Genomic DNA, 21,148 nt, shown 5'->3' with positions numbered 1-21,148 from the left:
TGATATAAAATGCAATAACTCGAAATGATTTTTTAAAGAAGATAGATACAGATCAAGAGGCGTGTTTAAGATAATAAACACAGGAGGCGTCTTTGTAGAGTTGAATTCAAATTTAACGAGACATTTCGTACTTATTTTCCTTACTTTTTTAAATACTTAGCATGATCATAGCGTGTCATAGTCCTGAATTTTTGGGTTGTTCTGGCGAAGAATATTACACACATAAATTTTAAGCTGATCTCTTCGTATTCAGATTACTAAACAATAAAGTGTTTTTTTTTAATCCAAATTCGTACAACTTCAATTGAATACCACTATTATAAATTTTAGTACACTGTTAGAACTTTCACTCTAAAATGATGGTAAAATAACCGGCGGAAGTCTGTCCATCCTATTAACCGTAAAATTTACGGTGAAGAACGTTTTTTACCTTAAAGTGTTTGAAACCGTTTACAACTAGTGTGGTTGAAAAATCATGAATACAAAACTAAGTAGTGTTTAAACTATTTATAACTAGCATGGTTTCAAAATCAGAAAAATAATTTTAACTGAACTTTGAGGCATTAGGTAATAGGCATTGGAGTTAGGTTGTGGGTGAGAATTTAGAAGAAATATTATGGTGTTAAAGCTGGGGCTCAAGCTCCTACTCTGTAGATCATGAGACAGACGGATTAGCTCTTTAAACAACAATATGTACCCAGCTGCTTCATTAGGTGGACCTAGTTGGTGCAGTAAAATTCTGGTTGTTGAACCGTATAAGGTGAAAGCAGTTAATAAACGGTTTTTCTCGCAGTTAACAGATTGAATACCATTTTATTTATGGTTATTTGATTGTTTTGTTTGAATAGGGTAAAATATCAATTAAATAAATTGTTATTTACCTATTTTTCCCAGAAATTTCTAACAGTTTATCTGTGACAACCTTGTAAAAACAACTAATAATTTTTAAAAAATGCGGAATAAATTGCATTAAGAATTTATTTGTATTCATTAGTTTATTCTTTCTGAAAAGAACAATTTTTACGAGAAAATGCTATGTACATTTTCTGTGCCCACAATTAGAATCTTCCCAACGACATACATTTAATATTTCTACGTACCAGTCACAGTTATCTTTCCAGCGCTGATGCTCACCACCATTTCACCCGTCAGTCGGTGTCTTGTCTGGCATCGATAACTCCATTCTGCGTCTTTCTCTTGCGTCTCGTGGATTAGAAGCTCACCAGAAAACAAAACAGTGTGGGATCGAACTGTAAATTAAAGGGAAAAAAATTTAAACTATGAAAACCTTGAAGTAGAGAAAATGCCGTCGAGCAAAAAATTTTTTTTTAAGAAAAAAAGCAGTTTTTAAAAGCAAAGCAAAGATCTGAAATTCAAGTTCTGACACCAATTAATGTAATTCGTGACAAAATTATTTTGTCTATTGGCAGGAATTAAAGTGACTTATAGTAAAATGCTTCATTTTGTACCTGAGAAATATTTCCTTTTCTGATCGACGGGCCATTGTGGACTTTCACGCTGTTAATTGAGAATGTAACAAGCATTTCTTAAAAGAATTTTCAGATGTTTCAAAATTTTAATAAGAATAAAGTACTAACTATGCTATTACCTAAAAACGCAAATTTGAAAGCAAACGATGGGTACAATAAATTAAGTTTTAATACACGAGAAAATAAGAAATTGCACTCGAAGTTTTAAAAAAAAAAATAGATTACAGTAAGTCACATTTTACTGTGTAAAAAGAGTCTTTTCTGAAAAAACGTAACAAAAAAAGCTATGTAATTTATGTAGTTCATATATATATATATATATATATATATATATATATATATATATATATATATATATATATATATATATATATATATATATATATATATATATATATATATATATATATATATATATATATATATATATATATATATATATATATATATATATATATATATATATATATATATATATATATATATATATATATATATATATATATATATATATATATATAATATATGATGAGAATGTGATATGAGAAAGTGCGTTGTACTTGAGAGATGTGCGATAAACTGACAAACTTCGTACAGGAAGTATACTTTTATTTCTATCCATTATTTATTTATATGTGGATATTAAAAAATGCATCATTATTTAATGATTTTACTCGGGCAATGTACTCATAATTATTCCTCTACTTTTATTTTTAGGCGACAAGAACCGTAAGGAACCACCACAATGATCCTTCGATTCATGATGAAGGGGTATAGGGCCAATCCGGCCTCAGGCACCCGGACCAACCGACAGGACTAGGACTAGAACTTGATATTATCTGGAGGCACTTTTTGATAGATGACTGTTAACACTGTTGGTAGCCTAGCCCTCCAATAGGCTTCCGAAATATTACGAAACGCTATATAGAAAAAGCTTCAAAATATTAAAAAAAATCCGAAACTGCAAGAGATGATTCAAAATTTTCCTGAAGTGCACCGAAATGTTTCTGAATACTACTGTAAAATGTTTACGAAATAATCACAAATGTTTTTAAAAACTACCCAGGTAGCAGAGAACCATACATTTTACGTCAAAAATACGTATATTTTACCTTTTATTTTTACTAAGCAATCTCAAAATTTACGTTAGCCTAAAGCGTCAAATTACAGCAAAAAATAGTTATCCAAAATACGTAAAATTTAAGTAGCATTTTATGTAAACAATTCGGTTCTTTCACGAATATTTTACAAACCGCATTTTACTAGGTAAGAATGAGTACTTTATTTTTACATAATATTTACGTCAACAATACTTGAAAATTTACGTAAGTTGAAACGTCAAATTATAGCAAAAAATAATTATCCAAGAAACGGAAAACTTATGTAAAAGTTTACGTAAACAAATTAGTTTATTTTAGGAATATTTTACCAACCACTTTTTACTAGGTAAGAATTGTTATTTGTAAGAACTGTGTATGTTATTTATACATATTATTTACGTCAAATATACTTCAAATTATACTCATTCAATTATACTATTAGTTAAAACGTCAAATATAAAAAATGGAATATTAAAAAAAAGTGGTTATCAAAAAAAAAGAAAAAAAAAATCCGTAAATGATTTTGAACCAGAATTTAAATTGCGAATTTTTTTTTGTCAATAATACATAAAATACACAGAATCCTTCTTACTAAATCTAAACACTAAATATTCTTTCATTTATCTTTTGTAAAATATACGAAAGCATTCGTATAGCATAGTTGGTGAAATCCATTCCATTAATATTACGTAAAATATACGAAGCTTTCTTTACCAAATATCTTAATGGTAATATCATTTCGCCAATATTACATAAAATTTAAGCATAAATCGTATTGAATTTTCCTATATCCTAAAAATTTACTTTTAATTTAAAGATCTTGCTACATAGGTAGATGCACCGTAACTGTCACATGTACCCAGAAACATTTTTAGATTTTCCTTTACAGTGCACAAAGCATAAATAGTGAAGGGTGACATTATTGGTAAAAAAAAACTTACTAATACAGGTACAGAGTATTACATTGATATATTTGTTAATTATTACAACTACACCAATGCTTTTAATTCCGATACTGTTGCAATTAAGTGTTTTGCGACCCCTCGAAAGGGATATGTACCGGAGAAAATTACTTGATAGTGGCAAATTTCGACTATGAGTTGGCCACGAGCATAATGCCGGGTGGTGCTGAATGCAGTTAATCTCTGTTCTGATAAAATGGACTATAAAAACATGTTTTGCTTAATTAAGTAACGAAAAGTCACCAGGAAAGGCAACAAATTATAATAAATGAGGAAATAATTAAAATTATTTTTATTATCTGTGTCGATAAAATCCATTTAATTTTGCGCATGATTTTGTTGAGTTATTGATTATTTTCTTTTTTTTCCCACTCCTTACGAAAAAGAATTAGATAGTAAGTTATATTGTACGTTAATATAATTAACAATTTTACGATAATAATTGTTTGTTCATTCAATTCTACTATAATATAAGTAGCATTCCAAAGTACGAAATAGTAAGTGTCCTCATTCTTTCACTAATTGATGACTTGAGATTATTGATGACTTTTTCCCAAATTATTATGAGTAATTATTATGAGTAATTATCTTCCATAAAATGACACTATTTTTATCGCTAAATATTTCATTCGAGCAAATACACTTCTTTATTTTAAGTATTTGTATCTGCATTTTATTTAACTCTAACTAAAAAAACTGAAGAAAAGGATTAATTTTCAAAACTAAATTAAAAAAACAAGTAAAAAATAATCACCGTCTTTAACATTTTGTTGACTTTCTTTAAATAATATGGTATGCTAATTTCCAATGGAAGCAATAATCAATTTTTGTAATTAAAAAAAAAAGAAACTCGGTAAAAGGAATTGAAAAAGTGTTGCTTTAAAAATTTGAGTAAACACTACATTTAAAACCTAATAGTGAAGCACTTAAACGAATGTATTATACTAGTTTAGTTTTTTTTTATAAGAAACAGGACAAAAAAAAAGTTTAACAAAAAAAGCTTCCTCGTAATTAATGCCGTCTTCCTTAAAGATTAGATTTTCTTGATATTTAGGCTTTGCATCATTAGATACAAATGAAACTGAGTTAAAAAAATTTTAACTCTTAAAGTTATCGCCGAAGGAAATTTTCTTTCTTTAATGCAGCCAAGTTTTTTTTTATTCCGTTCTAAAAGTAATGTATTTTTTTCTTGGTCTCAAGTTTCGAGCAAAAAAATGCTAATTGCCTTCCTTAATGGTACAGAATAATTCTCCATTACAATACATTTGTTTTCTTTCTAAAAATTGTCAAAATATTCTCATGTTTTTCAAAGAAGCAAAATTAGTTTCATTAGCATTTTGGAGCTAGATAGATGAATATAAAAGATGAATATAAAAGATGAATATAAATAGATGATTTAATAGATGAATATAAAAGATATATCGTGTTCAGGTTAAATTTGCAAATATGATGACGCTGCTTTATTGTAATCTGTATAATGATTGTTTAATTTGAACAGAAAAGCATATTTTGAATCACAATGCGTTCCTTTATGCATGACAAAATTTATATTTTTATTTTTTATTTAAGAAAAATCTGATTATGCATGATTATTAAAGAAAAAATTTACGCATGAAAAAGAATTTATTAGAAAAAATATTCTATTTTTTTATGAACTATATGAAAAACGAAATTAGATTTCAACCTGAAGTGAATTAAATTTATTTAAATTTAGAGAAGCAATCATCGCAATCCTGGTGATAAAAAGGTTTAATTTTTGTTTGATACTAAATATATAACTGCATGAATGCTTGTGGTATATGAATAAAATTAAACAACCAGTCAAACAATGCAAACAATAACGCATAAATGAACCTACTAATATTTCGGTTTTATATTGAAGAACCGTTATCAATGTCTAATCACAAAAGTAAAGAGGGAAATCACAGAGCAGAGAAAATCACAAAAAAAGAGAAGGGTTAGGAATTAACCAATCGGGAAAAAGAAACTACCTTGAACACGATGTTTAATATTTTTTAAGAATTAATCATCTTGTTCCCTCTTCTGATTGATCAATAAACTATTTTTTTAATTTCAACTTCTTTATAAACTTTTTCTGCCGCTCTGTAATTCCTTTTTTTAAAATCTATTTTTGGACACTGGTGAAGGCTTTTCATTATAGAACAGATACTACAATATGTTTATTTATATGCTGTTTTTTTTGTAAGTATATTTGTCGTTTTTTTTTTCATTTTATTATCGCTATCTTAAAATTCACATAGCTTATGGTTACTCATTTAATTTATTTAACTGTCTGTTAATTAAATTTCAACTACGCTGAGGATTAACGATTTTTCTGAATATTCCTGTAGTTCTGAATTCAATTCAAAACGGAATAAAACTTATTTGTCAAGAAAATTGTGAAAAATATCACCCTTCAGCAAATAAAAAAACTGCCAAAATTGTTGACAATTAATGCTATTAAAAATGAGCGCTAAATTAAATAACAATCTTTCTTTTGAAATTGTTTTAGTTTACGTTACCATAGAACTGCAAGGTTTTAGAAAGGTAGATTTTATGATATTTTAAGATAAAAACAATCATAATTCATGTTTTAAATGCTTGTAAGTATGCGCTGAAAGTCTTTTGATGTCATACCTCTAAAATTGTGCGAACGAATCCTTTATATCAAGTTAATACGATATCGAGCTTTCATACGCATTTTAAAAAGTGCTTTTAAATCTGAACACCAATAATGGGCAATGCTAAAACACTCATATATTATTCATGAAATATTATAGTCTCCAAAGACACCGCTTTCGGCGTATGTTTGGAATCCGTCAGATGGAAACAGTAAATTGTTTATTATCTAGCACGAGAAGGTGTAAATTAATTAGGCTAAGACAATTATATTCTCATAAGGTAATTGGGTACTTGCACTTCAAGAAAAATATCACGGATACCCACACATGTGACCAATGACGTCAGATCATTTATAAGCAAAATGTCGTAATAATTAGAAATTTTATGTTTCCACATAAATGCACAACATTAAATAATTACGAAACTCTAATAGAAATCCATGACACTTTTCTTCTATGTTTATTCCACAACTTTTACTAGAAAGACGCAGAAAAAAAATTTACTAATCACACTCAGAGAAGCACATGTTATTACTTTCCTTTGCAAGAATAAACAGAAATGTGACAGAGGCACTATAGCATAACCATAGAATCTCACCTATATAAATCTATTATATCAACTGTTTCTGTTGCTGTTTCCGTATGCCATTAAAGCAACAGTTGCGATTGTTCTTGTTTTCCAGTTCTTGCCTTCCATTCTTCACCATCTGCGGAGAAGAGTTCGACTTCTTCCACACCCATACTTCACACCAGTTTATAGAACGAACCCATTCATACATCTATTCATTCATCCACACATCGTAGTTTTGACCTGAACCAGAGAACGATCAATCTCCAATTCAGTACCCTCAGAGGTATAATTTGTTATGGGAACATAAAGGACTATGCGACCAGACAAATTTAGCGTGCACCAAACACCATTTACTACACGGGGAGTCTAAGGGCATCTGAATTCGAACTCCCATTCTCATGAACGAGAATCCAACTCCCTGCCAACTAGGCTCTCCCGGACTGGATGATGAGTAAGAATATTTATTTCAATCCCTCGACACCAGCTCTAATCCTAACACTTTAATTAGTTATATTTTCCAAGTTATTTCACCGTCTAGCTGTTGTCCGCTGCCGTGCTCTCGAGTAAGTACTTGGATTTCAATTTTAACTGTTTTTGGAAAATGTCCGCGATATCGTTGAAATTCTTCATGTATTGAATTTTAGTAGTAGTTTGAAATCTTTTCAGCCGCCTTTAAATCACACAAACCATTTTATATATAAGTTCGTAACATTTAAGCATAGTAGCCAGCAGTAGTAATAAAAATTTTTCCATCACTGATGTGATATAAAGTAGGTCCATTACGCTGTCCTACTTCCTCTCACAAGCTCTCGATCTATAACTTGTGTATCGTATGATACATAACATATATGTTAGTGTGAATGACCAAAATTGGTGGTTTTTGGCTTCCACCAGTGAATGTTGACAATCATATAGTCGCTTTAGTAAATGCCAAAAATACAGTGGTGGCCAAAAGTGTGAACATTTTTTGAGAGTTTCATGTTTTTCAACTTTGTGTGCTTGTAGAATATATTAATTTTCCTTTGAATACAAACATTTTTATATCAAATTGAAGGTAATTTAATGTAAAATTTAATAATAAATACAGTACTACAATATCTGTATTACAGAAAAAGTTACGCTCATTTTAGTAGAACAAACAAACACAAACCGTTTTGAATAAGGACGTCTTTTGTAATAAAAGCGTATTAGCCTATCACTAACACTGTTCTTAGGACCAATCAAATGTTTGTAACTATAGTTAAGGTTATTTGGATGATAAAAGAGTTATTGTTGTGGAAATATTTTGAGGATTGATGCATACTAGTACAATTAAATAGAGTATTGCTGTTTTTGAATATTTAAAGTCCGTTTTTTAATTAAACTAATTTCAAACAATGTCATCAACAAGAAGAACTAATTGGACATCTACAAAAAGAAGCCGAATTGTCATATTGAGAGAAAATGGCCTCTCTTATGCTGAAATTGCAAGACAAGTTGGTGGTTCAGTGAGTTGTTCTGGTGTACGAAAATTCTGTTTACGTTATGAAAAAACGAAATCAGTGGAAAATAAAGCCAAATCAGGACTAAAAAATGCACAAGTGCTACTACCGATAGAAAAATTAAACGGCTATGCCTTCAAGAGAGAAAAATTTCATTATATGCCATTAGATGTGAAATGAATGCAGCGGGTATTGCAGTAAGTTCAAGAACAATAAGAAGAAGGTTATCAGGATTTAGACTACAAGCTAGAATTCCAAGGAAAAGCCCATATTTAAATCAAAAGCAACGCGAAAAACGAGTTAAGTGGGCAAAAGAACGCATTAAATGGTCAGAAAATCAATGGAAGCAAGTAACCTGGAGCGATAAAAGTAAAATATCGCTCTTTGGTAGTGATGGTAGAAAATACGTGAGACGTAGAGTAGGTGAAGCACTTCATCCTGATTGCATTGAAACAACTACAAAAAACCCAACAAATGTCTTGATTTGGGCATGTATGTTTGCAGATGGTGTGGGCCGAATTCAAGTGATTGATGGCATCTTGAATGCCAAAAAAAAGAAAGAAACTGTCCTGAAACCAAAATTGATACCTTCCATCAGAGATCTCTTCCCCAACAACGCACCATTTATTTTTCAGCAGGATTCAGCTCCATGCCACACAGCAAAAGTATGCAACGCATGGTTTCAAAATAAACGCATAGATATATTACCATGGAAACAGTCCTGATCTCAATCCAATTGAAAATTTGTGGCGACGTTTGAAAATTCTTGTACGAAAAAAACGTACATCCAATAAAAGACAACTAATTGAAGCTATAATTGATTCTTGGCACCATGTGATTACGAAAGATGAACTCCAAACACTCGTTCACTCGATGAAAAGACGCTGTGAATCTGTCTCAAAAAATAAGTGCTATCCTACTAAGTATTGATTGTGCAAGTATCACTTTAAAAAAATGCAAATCTAAGATAGATCTTACTATTAATTGCATAACTTTTTTGTAATACAGATATTGTAATACTGTATTTATTACTAACATCTACATTAAATCAGATTCAATTTGATATATAAACGTTTGTATTTAAGTGAAGATTAATATATTCTACAAGAACACGAAGTTGAAAAACATGAAACTTTCTAAAAATGTCCACACTTTTGACCACCACTGTATATGCTAGGTCTAGTTAAGCACCACTTCCCGCTATACATTGCCCGGTATGTCCTACATCAATGTATTTTTTAAGTCTCAGTACCACTGCCCGTTATACATTTGTCCGAATTGGCCTAGATTATTGTTTTTGAAGGTCAATTGACCTTCAAAACCACTGCCCGATATGCATTTAACCAGTACTCCCAACACCGGTGTTTTTCCGAATTTATTCTCAGCAGATATTAAAATATCGAATAAATATAATAATATTACGAATAATATAATGACTAATTGGCTGTAACAAATATTATGGATGGAACAAATATACATTCAAGATTCACCAAAGCGACTATGTGATTGCTGACATTCACCGGTGAAAGTCGACATTCACTTGATTTCGGCTATTCACTGTAATATTGTAGGTATGCTATTGTTTGAATAATGCAAGCTCCTTCACCAATAATTGGTATGACAGTATGTGGCACCACTGCACTATTTATGTTTTAATTTTTTTACAGTCATTTTAGAAAGGATGAGAAATAAATCTATATTACTTCGTAACTGACTCTTTATATATATAAAAATACGAAATTATGAAAAATAAATATGTAACATATAAATAGTTAAATAGATGTCCGGCAATTATTCCTTGAAATAACCTAACAAAATAAATAATTTTTTTAATATTTTTTATTTTACTTGGGAGGATAAAATTTCTCTAAGCTGAAGAATATTTGCTTAAATTTTGAAGTGTTTTGCTTTCCCCTCCAAGTAGTTAATTAGAATTTATAACGCAGTAATATATAACGCAACGAACTTGATTATCATTAAGAATAAATAAAAATATAAAACTACAATCATATTTTGAATTATCTATTTTCAAAAATAAAAAATGTCAATTTAAAGATCAATAATACGAATAAATATAAAAATGTTTAAAATGAAATAAATTTATAAATTCAATTAATATACTTCGTAAAAATAAGAATTTATGTTTTTAAAAAAAATAATAGTTTTTATTTAACATAAATCTTAAAAGGTTTAAATTTTTAAAGTCTTTTTAATACAAAGTTAAAAATATAGTAAAACGGGAAAATTCAAACTGAGATATCTATTAAACTTTGAATGTAATACTCAACATATTTCAAAAGTACAGAGCTTCGTTCAGAAATTATATTTTAAATGCTTTTTCAACTGCTGAAAAGTATACAAATACATTGTTTTTTTAATATTTTGTTTTAAAAACTTCCAGAACTTACTTTCGAAGCGTTTGAAATTGGACAAAAACTCACGGGCCTTTAAAATGTTTGCAGGAAATTGTTTCAACATTATAAATTGCTCGCCGCTAATCCATAATGTATAAGTCTATCAAAAATATCACGTGAAGTTTAGTTCAAGTTTTAAACAACATTATTTCTTTGTAAAATACTTTTTGGGAAAAAATTTGTGCTGCAGAAGATACACTTTTTTTCTATCGCAAATAGATATATTCAATACTGTATAGCATTATACAGCTATTATAATTTAACTTTTCGGAAATAAATTTGAAAACAATATTTTTATTTATTTAGAATCCATACTCATGATCTGCATCTGATTAAAATTAGAATTTGCTTGATAAAATGATTACAAATGCAAAATATAACTGCAATGGATTTCTAACATATATCGCTCATAGGCTGCAATAGCGGCACAACTCAAAAAATCAAGTTTTCAGATAAGTGGAGTTTAAAGTTTTCATTGCCAAGAAAAATGCATAAGAAATGCTTCAGTTTGCTTAAACGAAGATTACCTTCAGGTTGAAATATGAGTTGTGCTAGTATTGCTGCTGCAAGAATGCGTATTTTCATATTTAGACCTGTTCTTAGTCCAAAACGCGTGTTTTTTCAGTTTTGCTACTATTGCAGGCTATGACCGATATATGAAAAAAAATCAAATTTGTTTTTTCATTTTTATAGTGTTTAGAGGTTTAAATAAAGTTTAAAAAAACAAGTCAGAAACTAAATTAAAAAAATTTAATGTTTTGAAATGTTAAGTTTCTGGTAAAAGTGAGTTGAAGATCGTAAAATGTTTTTGAACCAAAGTATGAATGACTGAAATTTACAAGAAATTGCATTTATTATAATAAAAGGGAAAATATTCCATCTTTCTAGCCCTTTTTATAATTATTCAAGCATAGTAGAAAATTTTACCTGTTGGAAGATTTCTTTATGGATAATAACTATAAAATTAATATACCAGTATTAAACTTTAAAATTAACCCCAAAAACTGCATATTCGTTCGTCTGTGTATGTTTATCTACAAATGTGACTCATAGAAATATAACGCATTTGCAATTTGACCCACAAGAATTACATATATATAATCCTCATTTGTGGAGCCAGAGAAAATTTTGCCAGAATCCGTGTCAAAAAACTCAACTCCAGTTACATAAAAATTTGGTCTTCTTAAAGATGGAAAGGCAAATTAGATCTTAGAAAAATCATTTAGACAGATACGACAAAAATTTAAGTTATTAACATTTTGGTATTTTCGATTCTATGCTTACCTGAACAACTGAAAAGAAAAACACGGAAGATTATTGAAAATCGTTATTAAGAAATATTTTATCGAATATACTATGCTGTAATCTATCTTATTACTATGCTGTAATCAATTATAATTCCTTAATGATATGCTATTGACATGCTTTAAACGATATACTAATTATTAGAAATTCATCTTAGTACATAAAAGTATTTAGAACAAAGGGGTTTTCAGCATTCGACTGATTACTCAACTGGAATATTAACTGTTGCACCCCAGAGCTCAAGCTCAAAAAAACTGGGATTGGTACTATATGACTTGCCACTCCATGAGCTGTTGCATGAGTTTAGTTTAGTTTTAGAATTTATTTAACTAAGTAACTGAATTAAAAATATGAAAATTTGAATGTATCAATTGTAATAGTTTGACACTCCTGAATATTTATTAAATAATTTTCTGTTGCCATTAGACGTTTATATATGTGAGAGTCAGCGTTTGATATATTTATTAGCTAATCCTTTTTTAATGATAGTTAAGCAAAATATCCGTATTTAGTGCAATTATACATTTCAAAATTTATTTCTACATCTCATTTCTTATAACAAAAAAAAGTAATTTTATATATAGTGTGATTTTCGTACGTAACACACTCACAAGCACATTGTCATTAAAACGTTTTTTTAACGTAAGTTGAAAACTAATAATAACGTAAGTTATCATTAGTTTTCAAAATGCATACATAAATTCAAAATATATACATTTACTGATTTTTCAAAGAATTGTATAACAAAACTACCTCCCAGTAAAAAGTTTCATTTCGCTTTCACAGCACTTGACTCTAAATGGACTTACTCGAAATGGAATTACCGTAGCGATTTGATAGCGAAATGCCGTTCGTTATAACGTTAATTTTTTCTTGCTTATCACGCAATATGATGGAAAACAACATGTGTAAGCATGGTTACCCTCCATTGTCCTAACATCCATAAGCACGACGAAAGAAGAAAGGCAAAACAAAAGTCAGCGGTGGACAGAAAGGCAATACTAAATGATTTAAAAGTGGTTGGAAATATAATTATGCATGAGGAGAGAAGGAAAAGAAAACGTTACAAGGCAACATCTTCGGGGCTGTCAGCATAGAGTCCCTCATTAATTTAAAGCTAGGTGCGGTTATTTTCTCCCAAAAAGAGTAAAACTCTGGAATTACTTGGTGAGAAAAATGTAATTAATTTCCAACAGTTGCTTAAAAGACGAGTGAACGTGTCAAATTAGAAGTTTGAGGCTGAAAACAGCGCACGAAAGAACAGAATCTCCCTCTCACAAAAGTTCGGTTGAACAAGAATATTGACTGCAAGAAGAGGAAGGGAGAAGGACATCATTTGCTCGTTGATGGATCTGCAGAGAGACGCCGCCTTTCTTTGCCCCCCCCCCCCCCTTATGACTTATAGGATTGGCGTTTCTCATACTTCGATTTGAATATCTTCTACTTCCAGGAACAGTTCGACTTCAGTTTATAATTTCATAGTTTTCTTTCCATCTGACATGAACCATGGTTAATTTCTTCGTTTCGAATAGTTTAGTGGCAACAGATGATGTGGATCTGATAATTAAAATCAAAACTCAGTCCGACATTTTATAAAATTTGATTCCATGTTTACAAGACTTAATGATTCCCATAACAAAAAGAAACAGGGGTTTCACTTTTGACAGATTTAAATAATGTGTACTTTGTAATAAACGTTTTATCTATACATTCACGAAAACTGTCGCGATGTTCACCTGAAAATAAATTCTTAAGAATCGAATTGCTAAATTAATATGAAAGAAATATTAAAAAACGCTTGCGTGTATCTCATTATTCAGCCATTACTGGGAATCTGTCTCTGAAACACTTACAAGTTCTCTCGATCGAACTCAATTATCAAAGGGGGACAGGGTGCGCTTATTTTAATCCTCTTTATTTAATTTAATCATAAATGAACCGATGGTGAATTTTTACTCTTTTCTGCAGTATCTTTCAATACATGTAAAATACAAGATCATCATTTCATCAGAATTTAAGGTATAAAGAGTTCCGTACTCTAGATCCTCTTTTATTTTTTCTCGGGCAAACTCTTAACACTGCAATTCTGCAATCAGCAGTTTTTCAAAGGTAGTTTATTATTATACAGTTGTCTAATATTAGATTTTTGATAAACATCTAAAATATTGTTTTTGTGCAATTTGCATTATAAGAATATTTTAGCATCATCCAAATAGGTTTCTTAAGTTTAAACTGCAAAAAAAAAAAAAATAAATAAATAAATAAATAAATTTAAAAGTGTGTAGTTTTAAATGACTGACTCAAAACCACCAAACGGGCCATGGTCGGTAGAGCGCTGGACCCAAGTTCGTGGGTTCGAACCCGCCGGCCGAAGATTTCCCATGTAGTAAAAGGTTGACTGATGCACGTTAAATCTGTCGAGTCGCAAAGTCCTCCCTGTTCCCATAACAAATCTCAGCCTCTGGGGGTGCTGAGTTGGAGATTGGTCGTTCTCTGATTCAGGTCAAAATTACGATCTGTGGATGAATGAATGGATGTATGAATGGGTCCACCCTCTAAACAGGCGTGATGTATGGGAGTACAGAAGTCGAATTCTTGGCCATAGATGGCGCCACTGGAAAACAAAAACAATCTCACCCCTCTGCCTTAACAAGCATACGCAACAACAACAAAGCCTCCAAACTGTTATTATTGCTTTAAAGTTGAGAGAAAAGTTCTCTCAAAAACCAAATCTAAAAATTATCAAGCCCTCTTAATTTCCCACCTTTTTATAATAGTATTGTGCTGTCGAATAACAGTATAACAGCCAAAACTGCTAAGGGCAATTATAATATCTGGAAAACGAGAATCAAAAATTTAACTTAAATTTCAGAAAGACGATTAATTGTTCTATTGTCACTATTCAAAAAAAAATTGTCTGAATAATTTTATAGAATTAATATCTGGTATAATTTTATTTAATTTTATATGAAACTGTGGAAAAAAGTTTTTGTACTACTATTCACCTGAATTTCAGTCATTTCTTTCATTTATTTTGTAGAAAAGAAACTCTAATTCAAAGGTGTTAAGTGTTGTTACAATTATTATAAAATTTTTAAGGAGATATGTTATAAATAAATGTAAATAAAAGTTTTGATAGAGGAATTATTAAATGTGAGAGATCCAGAAATATTTAGCCATAGGTAGGAAATTAATGATGGAAATAAATAAAAGTGTTACTCTATAACAGATAGTATGCAGTAAATTGAAAGAAAGAAACTATAGGTTATAGGCAGGAATGTAACCAAATGATAAATGCATTTTCATGCTTAAGAACAGTTAATTCCAACCGGCCCCGAAAAGAAATAATTAAGTTCTGAAACATGGAAAAAAGAGGATCAAATTATGATAAAAAGAACTGGCAACCTGAGTCCTGGTATCCATAAAATCCATTCTACAGCTAAGTTTTAAGGAGCAAAAAATCTGATATATTGTAATTCATAAAATAGGATTTCCTGTAAAATGTCTTAATCTTTGTAATTACTGCTTTTTAGTAAAAATAATACAGACACCCTTAGTGGCAGAATTTTTTTCCGGAATTTGATTTGGAACTTTTCGCAATGCATGCAGAATGAATACCAATAAACACTTATTAGTACATATATTTATATATTAAAGAAAACAAAACATGTAAAATTGCATGACACAAATATTTATCATTTTCAAGAATAGTATGTAAAAATTATAATTTTATGAAACTGAACAACGGCTCATGAAGTAAAAGAAGTTTTGTAAGCATCTTTAAAGTTTTGTTACATTTTTAAATTTTATTTTCAAACATTCCAATTATTTATTTCTTTTTCACATTATTTTATAGTGTAAAACGTTGTTTAATGTAAGTATTACTGCATGTTTCATTAAATTACATAGTCTTTTTTACAACTAACTACTTGCATAGGTCATTGAAAAACGCATATATATGTGCATGAAGAATGCAATCACATATGGGCATTCAGATTTATATACTATTACCTTCGAGTATTAGTTAAAAAATAAATAATTCTCGCACTATAAGTCGTAAATTCTTGGTCACATTTGACGCAACCATTTGAAAAATAAAGTATTAGTTTTGAATAAACACATATGTTTTAAGTATTTCCGCTCGTTCTCATATTTAACTCTCTCAAGAATCAATTTTTCAAGGAGATGTATTCGAGAGCACGTTTGTCAAATGCACTGATATCCATAACTCTCTAGAAAAATTCAGTGGTTAAAGTTTCTAAAAATATAGTATAAAAAAAATCTCTCAGCCATTTTAGTTCCTCTAAACTTTTTCATCATTATTAGTCAAATCTCGCAAATCATTGCCTTAGTTTTGACTTATTTTTGAACTACCATTATTACCCGATAAGAATCATTCTGACATTATGTAAAGGTCACGTTATGTTACTACTCAATTTTGATAGGTGGCGTAAAATAATAAGGTAAGGGAGGATAAAGAAGTCACTCTATAAGGTTAGGTATCTTTTATAATCAATCAGTTTTTTGTAAATCAAATTGATTATATTCTGATTCTTGTTACGAGCTATTAGAATGGTAATGAATGACGAAATTGAACTATTCAACTGTCAGAGAGCTGGTGATGGGGAAGGTAGATTCTAAATATGCTTTCAATTCTATTCATTTAGTTTTCATAAATAATGGACATTTACTCTGTTTGGCAATTGTACATCACATTCTGAAATTATGATTAAGATGTGATGTATAATACATCACATCTTAATCATAATTTCAGACATAAAGCGAGTGGTATTTTGGTTCTCTATTTATTCTTTCAGACAAAATTGTGCTTTACAATTCAGCAATCAACAGTTTTTGATAAGTTATTAAATAGTATACAGTGGGTTGTCTTTTGATTTTTGATTAGTATAGGTTTCTATGCAATTGAAGTTAAAGGACTTTCTTACTGTTACCCATATTGATTTTCACCAGTTTAAGATGAAATAAAATTAGTGTTTAAAAATCTAAAAGCTGAGAAACCTATAGCTTTAATTTACTTATTCAAAACCACACACAGCATAATTTTATTGCCTTGAAGTTTTGAGGAAAAGAAAGAAGAACTAAAAGCTAAAAAAAAAGAATTTTTTTTTAGCTTTTGAACTCCATATTATTCCATATTTCTGAAATAAGATATTTTTATTATTTATAGATTTTAATTCCTTATTAAAGCAACAGTTCTTATTGTTTAATGTCCACATCACTCTGGAATAATATTTACCTGGGAAAGTAAATAAACAAAACAAATCTCAAATTGATACGTTTTAATGCTTGTAATATCACCATAGAGTAATCTAAATTGCGATGTTCTTGTTCAAAAGGTGGTCAGAAATGAATATTTAGGGAAAACCTTTTGTAATTATTAAAAAAAAAACATCAAAAGTTTAAAACCCAATAATTTACAAACTACGAAATTGTTCTATAAAACAATTATAATTTTACCGAGAAATATTTTTCCTTTATATTAAACAATCCGACAAAACATATATTTAAAGTACTTAAATCATTCTAAAATTAAATAAAAATTTAAACTAAGTAGGCGTTATTTATTTTCTAACATAAGAAAATATCCTAAATCATTTGCTAATTGCTTAAACAAAACTGATTTTCACAGAGAAAAAAAAATACATCTCCGACTAAAATAACTTAACTAATGACAGTATTAAAACAATTTTGATAGCAGAGTATTCTTTAAACATATTTCTAGTACTGATCAAAATTTCATTATGTTTCATCGAATGGTTCTCGAATGGACTCTGGTTTATGAACAGCAAACCTGACGAATGCAGGTAATACAATGTAGACTTTAATGCTATGTATGAATGAAGGATAAAGTCTATAAACGGCTTTCTATGCATGTATGTAGGCTTTGACTTATAATCAGTCACCCTTTGAGAGATGGAAAACCAATTTATTCTTAATTTACGTTTGTAACTTAAACCTCTGCAAGTATTACTTTCTTATGATTTTACTATTTAAATATATTTTATAAAGTTTTAATTAACTTTTATTTTCCAACTAATATTATTGAAGTGTTTATTTTATGGATGGCAGCATTGAAATATAATTAACTTCATATTTCTACCAAATATTTTTTAGGAATTATTTAATTCCATATAAGTTATAAGCACATTTCATTTTTCCTCCTTAGTGAATTATTAATTGTTAGGGTAATATATGGATGTAAATTTTTTTTAATGCATTATTTTTTTCTACTCAATATCGGTAAGTTTGTTTCTGTTTTTTTTCATATCAAACTCGTTTTCAATTGCATTTTTATATTTTAGTGATATTGATACATTTCTTAGGATAATTATTTTTTATTTCGAAATGTCACTACATAAGGAAATGTATCCTGAAGAGAATCTTAACGTTTTCCCATTAAATTATTTTTGTTTTACTTTATTTTCCAATTCTTTACTGTGCATATATATTTATATATATATATATAATGTGTTTGCAAAAATATTTCTCATACCTAAATTTCATTTTCTAACGTATCTAACTAAACTAAATATTTAAATAGCCTAATATGAAGCTATAACTATGCCAAAAATAAGAAAAATAATATTGTAACTATATTAGAACAAAATATAGTAGCAATATCTTTGAAAGTCACCCTTAACATGTTTTTTTTTTTTGTTGAAAAAAAAAAGCTGCAACGGTTAAGTAAATGAGTTGTCTATTAAAACAGCTGTAGGCATCCCCTTTAGTATCGTTTTACTTCGCGTCGTTAGTCTTAAGTTAAACTAATTTAGTAACAAATGGTTAATAACTCATTCCGTAAATTTGTTTGTTCAGCGTTGAGCAGTTTTTTTTCTTCTTCGGAAGTCATTCGATTATTTACCTCATTTGCAGAGTAATCTTTAATGCATTTCAAATAACTTATCTTCATCAAGTCTTTGTTGCAAGTTATTTTCGCTTACATACACTTCTTTCTTATTTATTTTTTCGTCTCTGCGTATATCGAATCGATGTCGTCTAACATAAGTCGTACAAATTATGTGGATGCATCTATCGATTTTTCCGAGAATTTTCACATACATTATTTGTCTGAAAAGATTTAGTAAACATATTATGTCGTTTTGAAGTAGTAAGCATTTAAACTAATTTGTTTTTATCTTCCCCGTACAACGATGCTACTACTTTTTATGACACATTAAAATAAGGTATTTAAAGTTTTTGGTTACTTAAATATTTTGTTAATATTTTTTTAGGTAATGTAGTTTTTTTGGAAATGACAAAACTATGATTTTATGGAACTCTTATGTGTATGAAAAATAATAAAATTGTCCCCTTCCTAAAGCTGTAGAATGACTAAGAACAAAAAAGATGGGGGCAAATGTGATCTTTATCTAATTTTCTAATTACATTCTTACATCTGTTATGAATTGTTTCAAAGCATTTGTTCAAATTTTTTTTGGTCAGAGATACGTAATAAAAAGAACCAAAGTTTCCTTTTAGACAATCTTTTTTTTCTTTTTTATTATTGTTAGATTAGTTTCTTTCACATATGAGGCATGTCAAATAAGTACCGTTTCGTTCTACCGCTTCCGCAGAGATCGTGTCGCAGTTCCTCACGTGATGCGTGCACATGTATCTGCATGGTAAAATGCTTGTCCAAAGGCATTTTTATAAGCGCATTGAGTTGTCTTGGTTTATAATGTTTAAATTAATTGTCTATTTCACCGACTGTGATGCGCTTTCTGCAATATGGTTCTTAAATGCGGTATGAAACTGCAAAACATTACTAAAACTGCAGGGTGTTGTTAAAAATAAATGGTACATCAGTTACATCCTGTAGTTACATTCCATCAACATTTAGTTCCGACGTGTTATAGCCATCGTTGAACCGCCGACCCAATTTTGGGTTTACGACTCCTAATGTTCAACTTTGAAGCCTTTTTCAAATTTCCTTATACTTTTTTTTTTGAAGTAATTTTGAAGCCTTGTAATTTTAACAAAGTTAGCCTAAGCAAAGGAACTCCTGGATCACGTTTTGAGAGAAATTCGCCTTCGTGGAGGACTTTTTGATGGAACTAACACGCATTTGCTTTATATGGGGAGGAAAACCAAGTAGACCTCCCTCGGTTAATCTGACGACAAGGAGACTCGAACCCATGATCCGTCAACAACTGAGGATATTTTACGTCGAGACTGTGGTCGGTGCGAGTATCGAGAAGCCATCGCTGGAATTTGAATCCGGTCCACCTGATTGGAAGGCGAATGCTTTATCCCATTAGACACCACGGTTGAGTCGAGACATTGTGTTACTTCTTTGTAACGCACGTACCTGTTCTAATAGTGTCACTCAAAGTATTATTACACATCAAAAAGGAACTCCCAACAGTTGGCGACCGAACTGTTGGGAGTTCGGACGCCAATTCCAACCTAGCACCTTCAGACTAGCACTTCTTCTTGAAGTACAATTTTGAAGCTGTGACAACGACGCGAAAAAAGAATGTCATCTTCCTTCTGAGAGACAAGTTGGTTTTTCGCAACGGCCAATGCTAACTATGGAAAAAAAATAGTTATTGAAATGTTATTTCGTAAAATAATATTTTTAAAAGAAGAATAATTAATGCTTCATCAGCTCTTATATAACGGTAATTATTTTCCTGACATGCATCGTATGGAATAACTGAAAATATTATTCTTTAATTGTAAATTATTATTTATAAAACTTTATTTAAACAAACAAAACGCTTTCAAGATAAATAAGAGAAGGAAAAGGATATTTTATATAGTTTGCGAAACTTCGCTTTTCTAATTATTTTTCGATAACCCAAAATATATTTTGATATTATTTAGGGTGAGAAGAGTAATTTTTTTGACATAAGGCCTCTTTTTATTATTTTTCACAATTGGAAGGTTATTATTTTATTGAAATATTTATTTTTAAAATTCCTGTTCATAAGAGCAAAAATAATGAGTTCAAGGTTCTTTTTTTAACAGGGTTTACATATTTATTTCTCAGAAATAATTGGACATTTTTTTTTCCTTTTTCATCAGTTTTATATGAACATAAAAACTTTATAACATAAAAACTTGATGACCTCTTAAAAAAGAACACGAAAATGGTAATAAAAATTGACATGTTTCTATCGTTAAAAAATAAGCCCCTACTATCAAGACTCAGCAGAACGAGAAAAACAAAAATTACTTCAA

The 21,148-nt window shown here is 29.6% G+C and overlaps 1 protein-coding gene across 2 annotated transcripts in view; it reads right to left on the bottom strand.

The window, feature by feature from the left end:
* LOC107449821 (cell adhesion molecule Dscam1) overlaps positions 1–21,148 on the bottom strand; it is a 383,590-nt gene that overhangs the window by 145,691 nt on the left and 216,751 nt on the right. For both annotated transcript variants that reach the window (XM_071177996.2, XM_071177997.2), the window contains exon 4: positions 1,101–1,250. In XM_071177996.2, coding sequence (XP_071034097.2) covers positions 1,101–1,250 — 150 coding nt within the window. The remainder of the gene's footprint in view (positions 1–1,100; positions 1,251–21,148) is intronic.

Source organism: Parasteatoda tepidariorum, chromosome 3 (genome assembly GCF_982258835.1).
Source record: "Parasteatoda tepidariorum strain Cologne lab strain chromosome 3, Ptep-v5.0, whole genome shotgun sequence".
NCBI classification, from domain to species: domain Eukaryota; kingdom Metazoa; phylum Arthropoda; class Arachnida; order Araneae; family Theridiidae; genus Parasteatoda; species Parasteatoda tepidariorum.
This window is presented reverse-complemented; position numbering and strand designations above follow the sequence as displayed.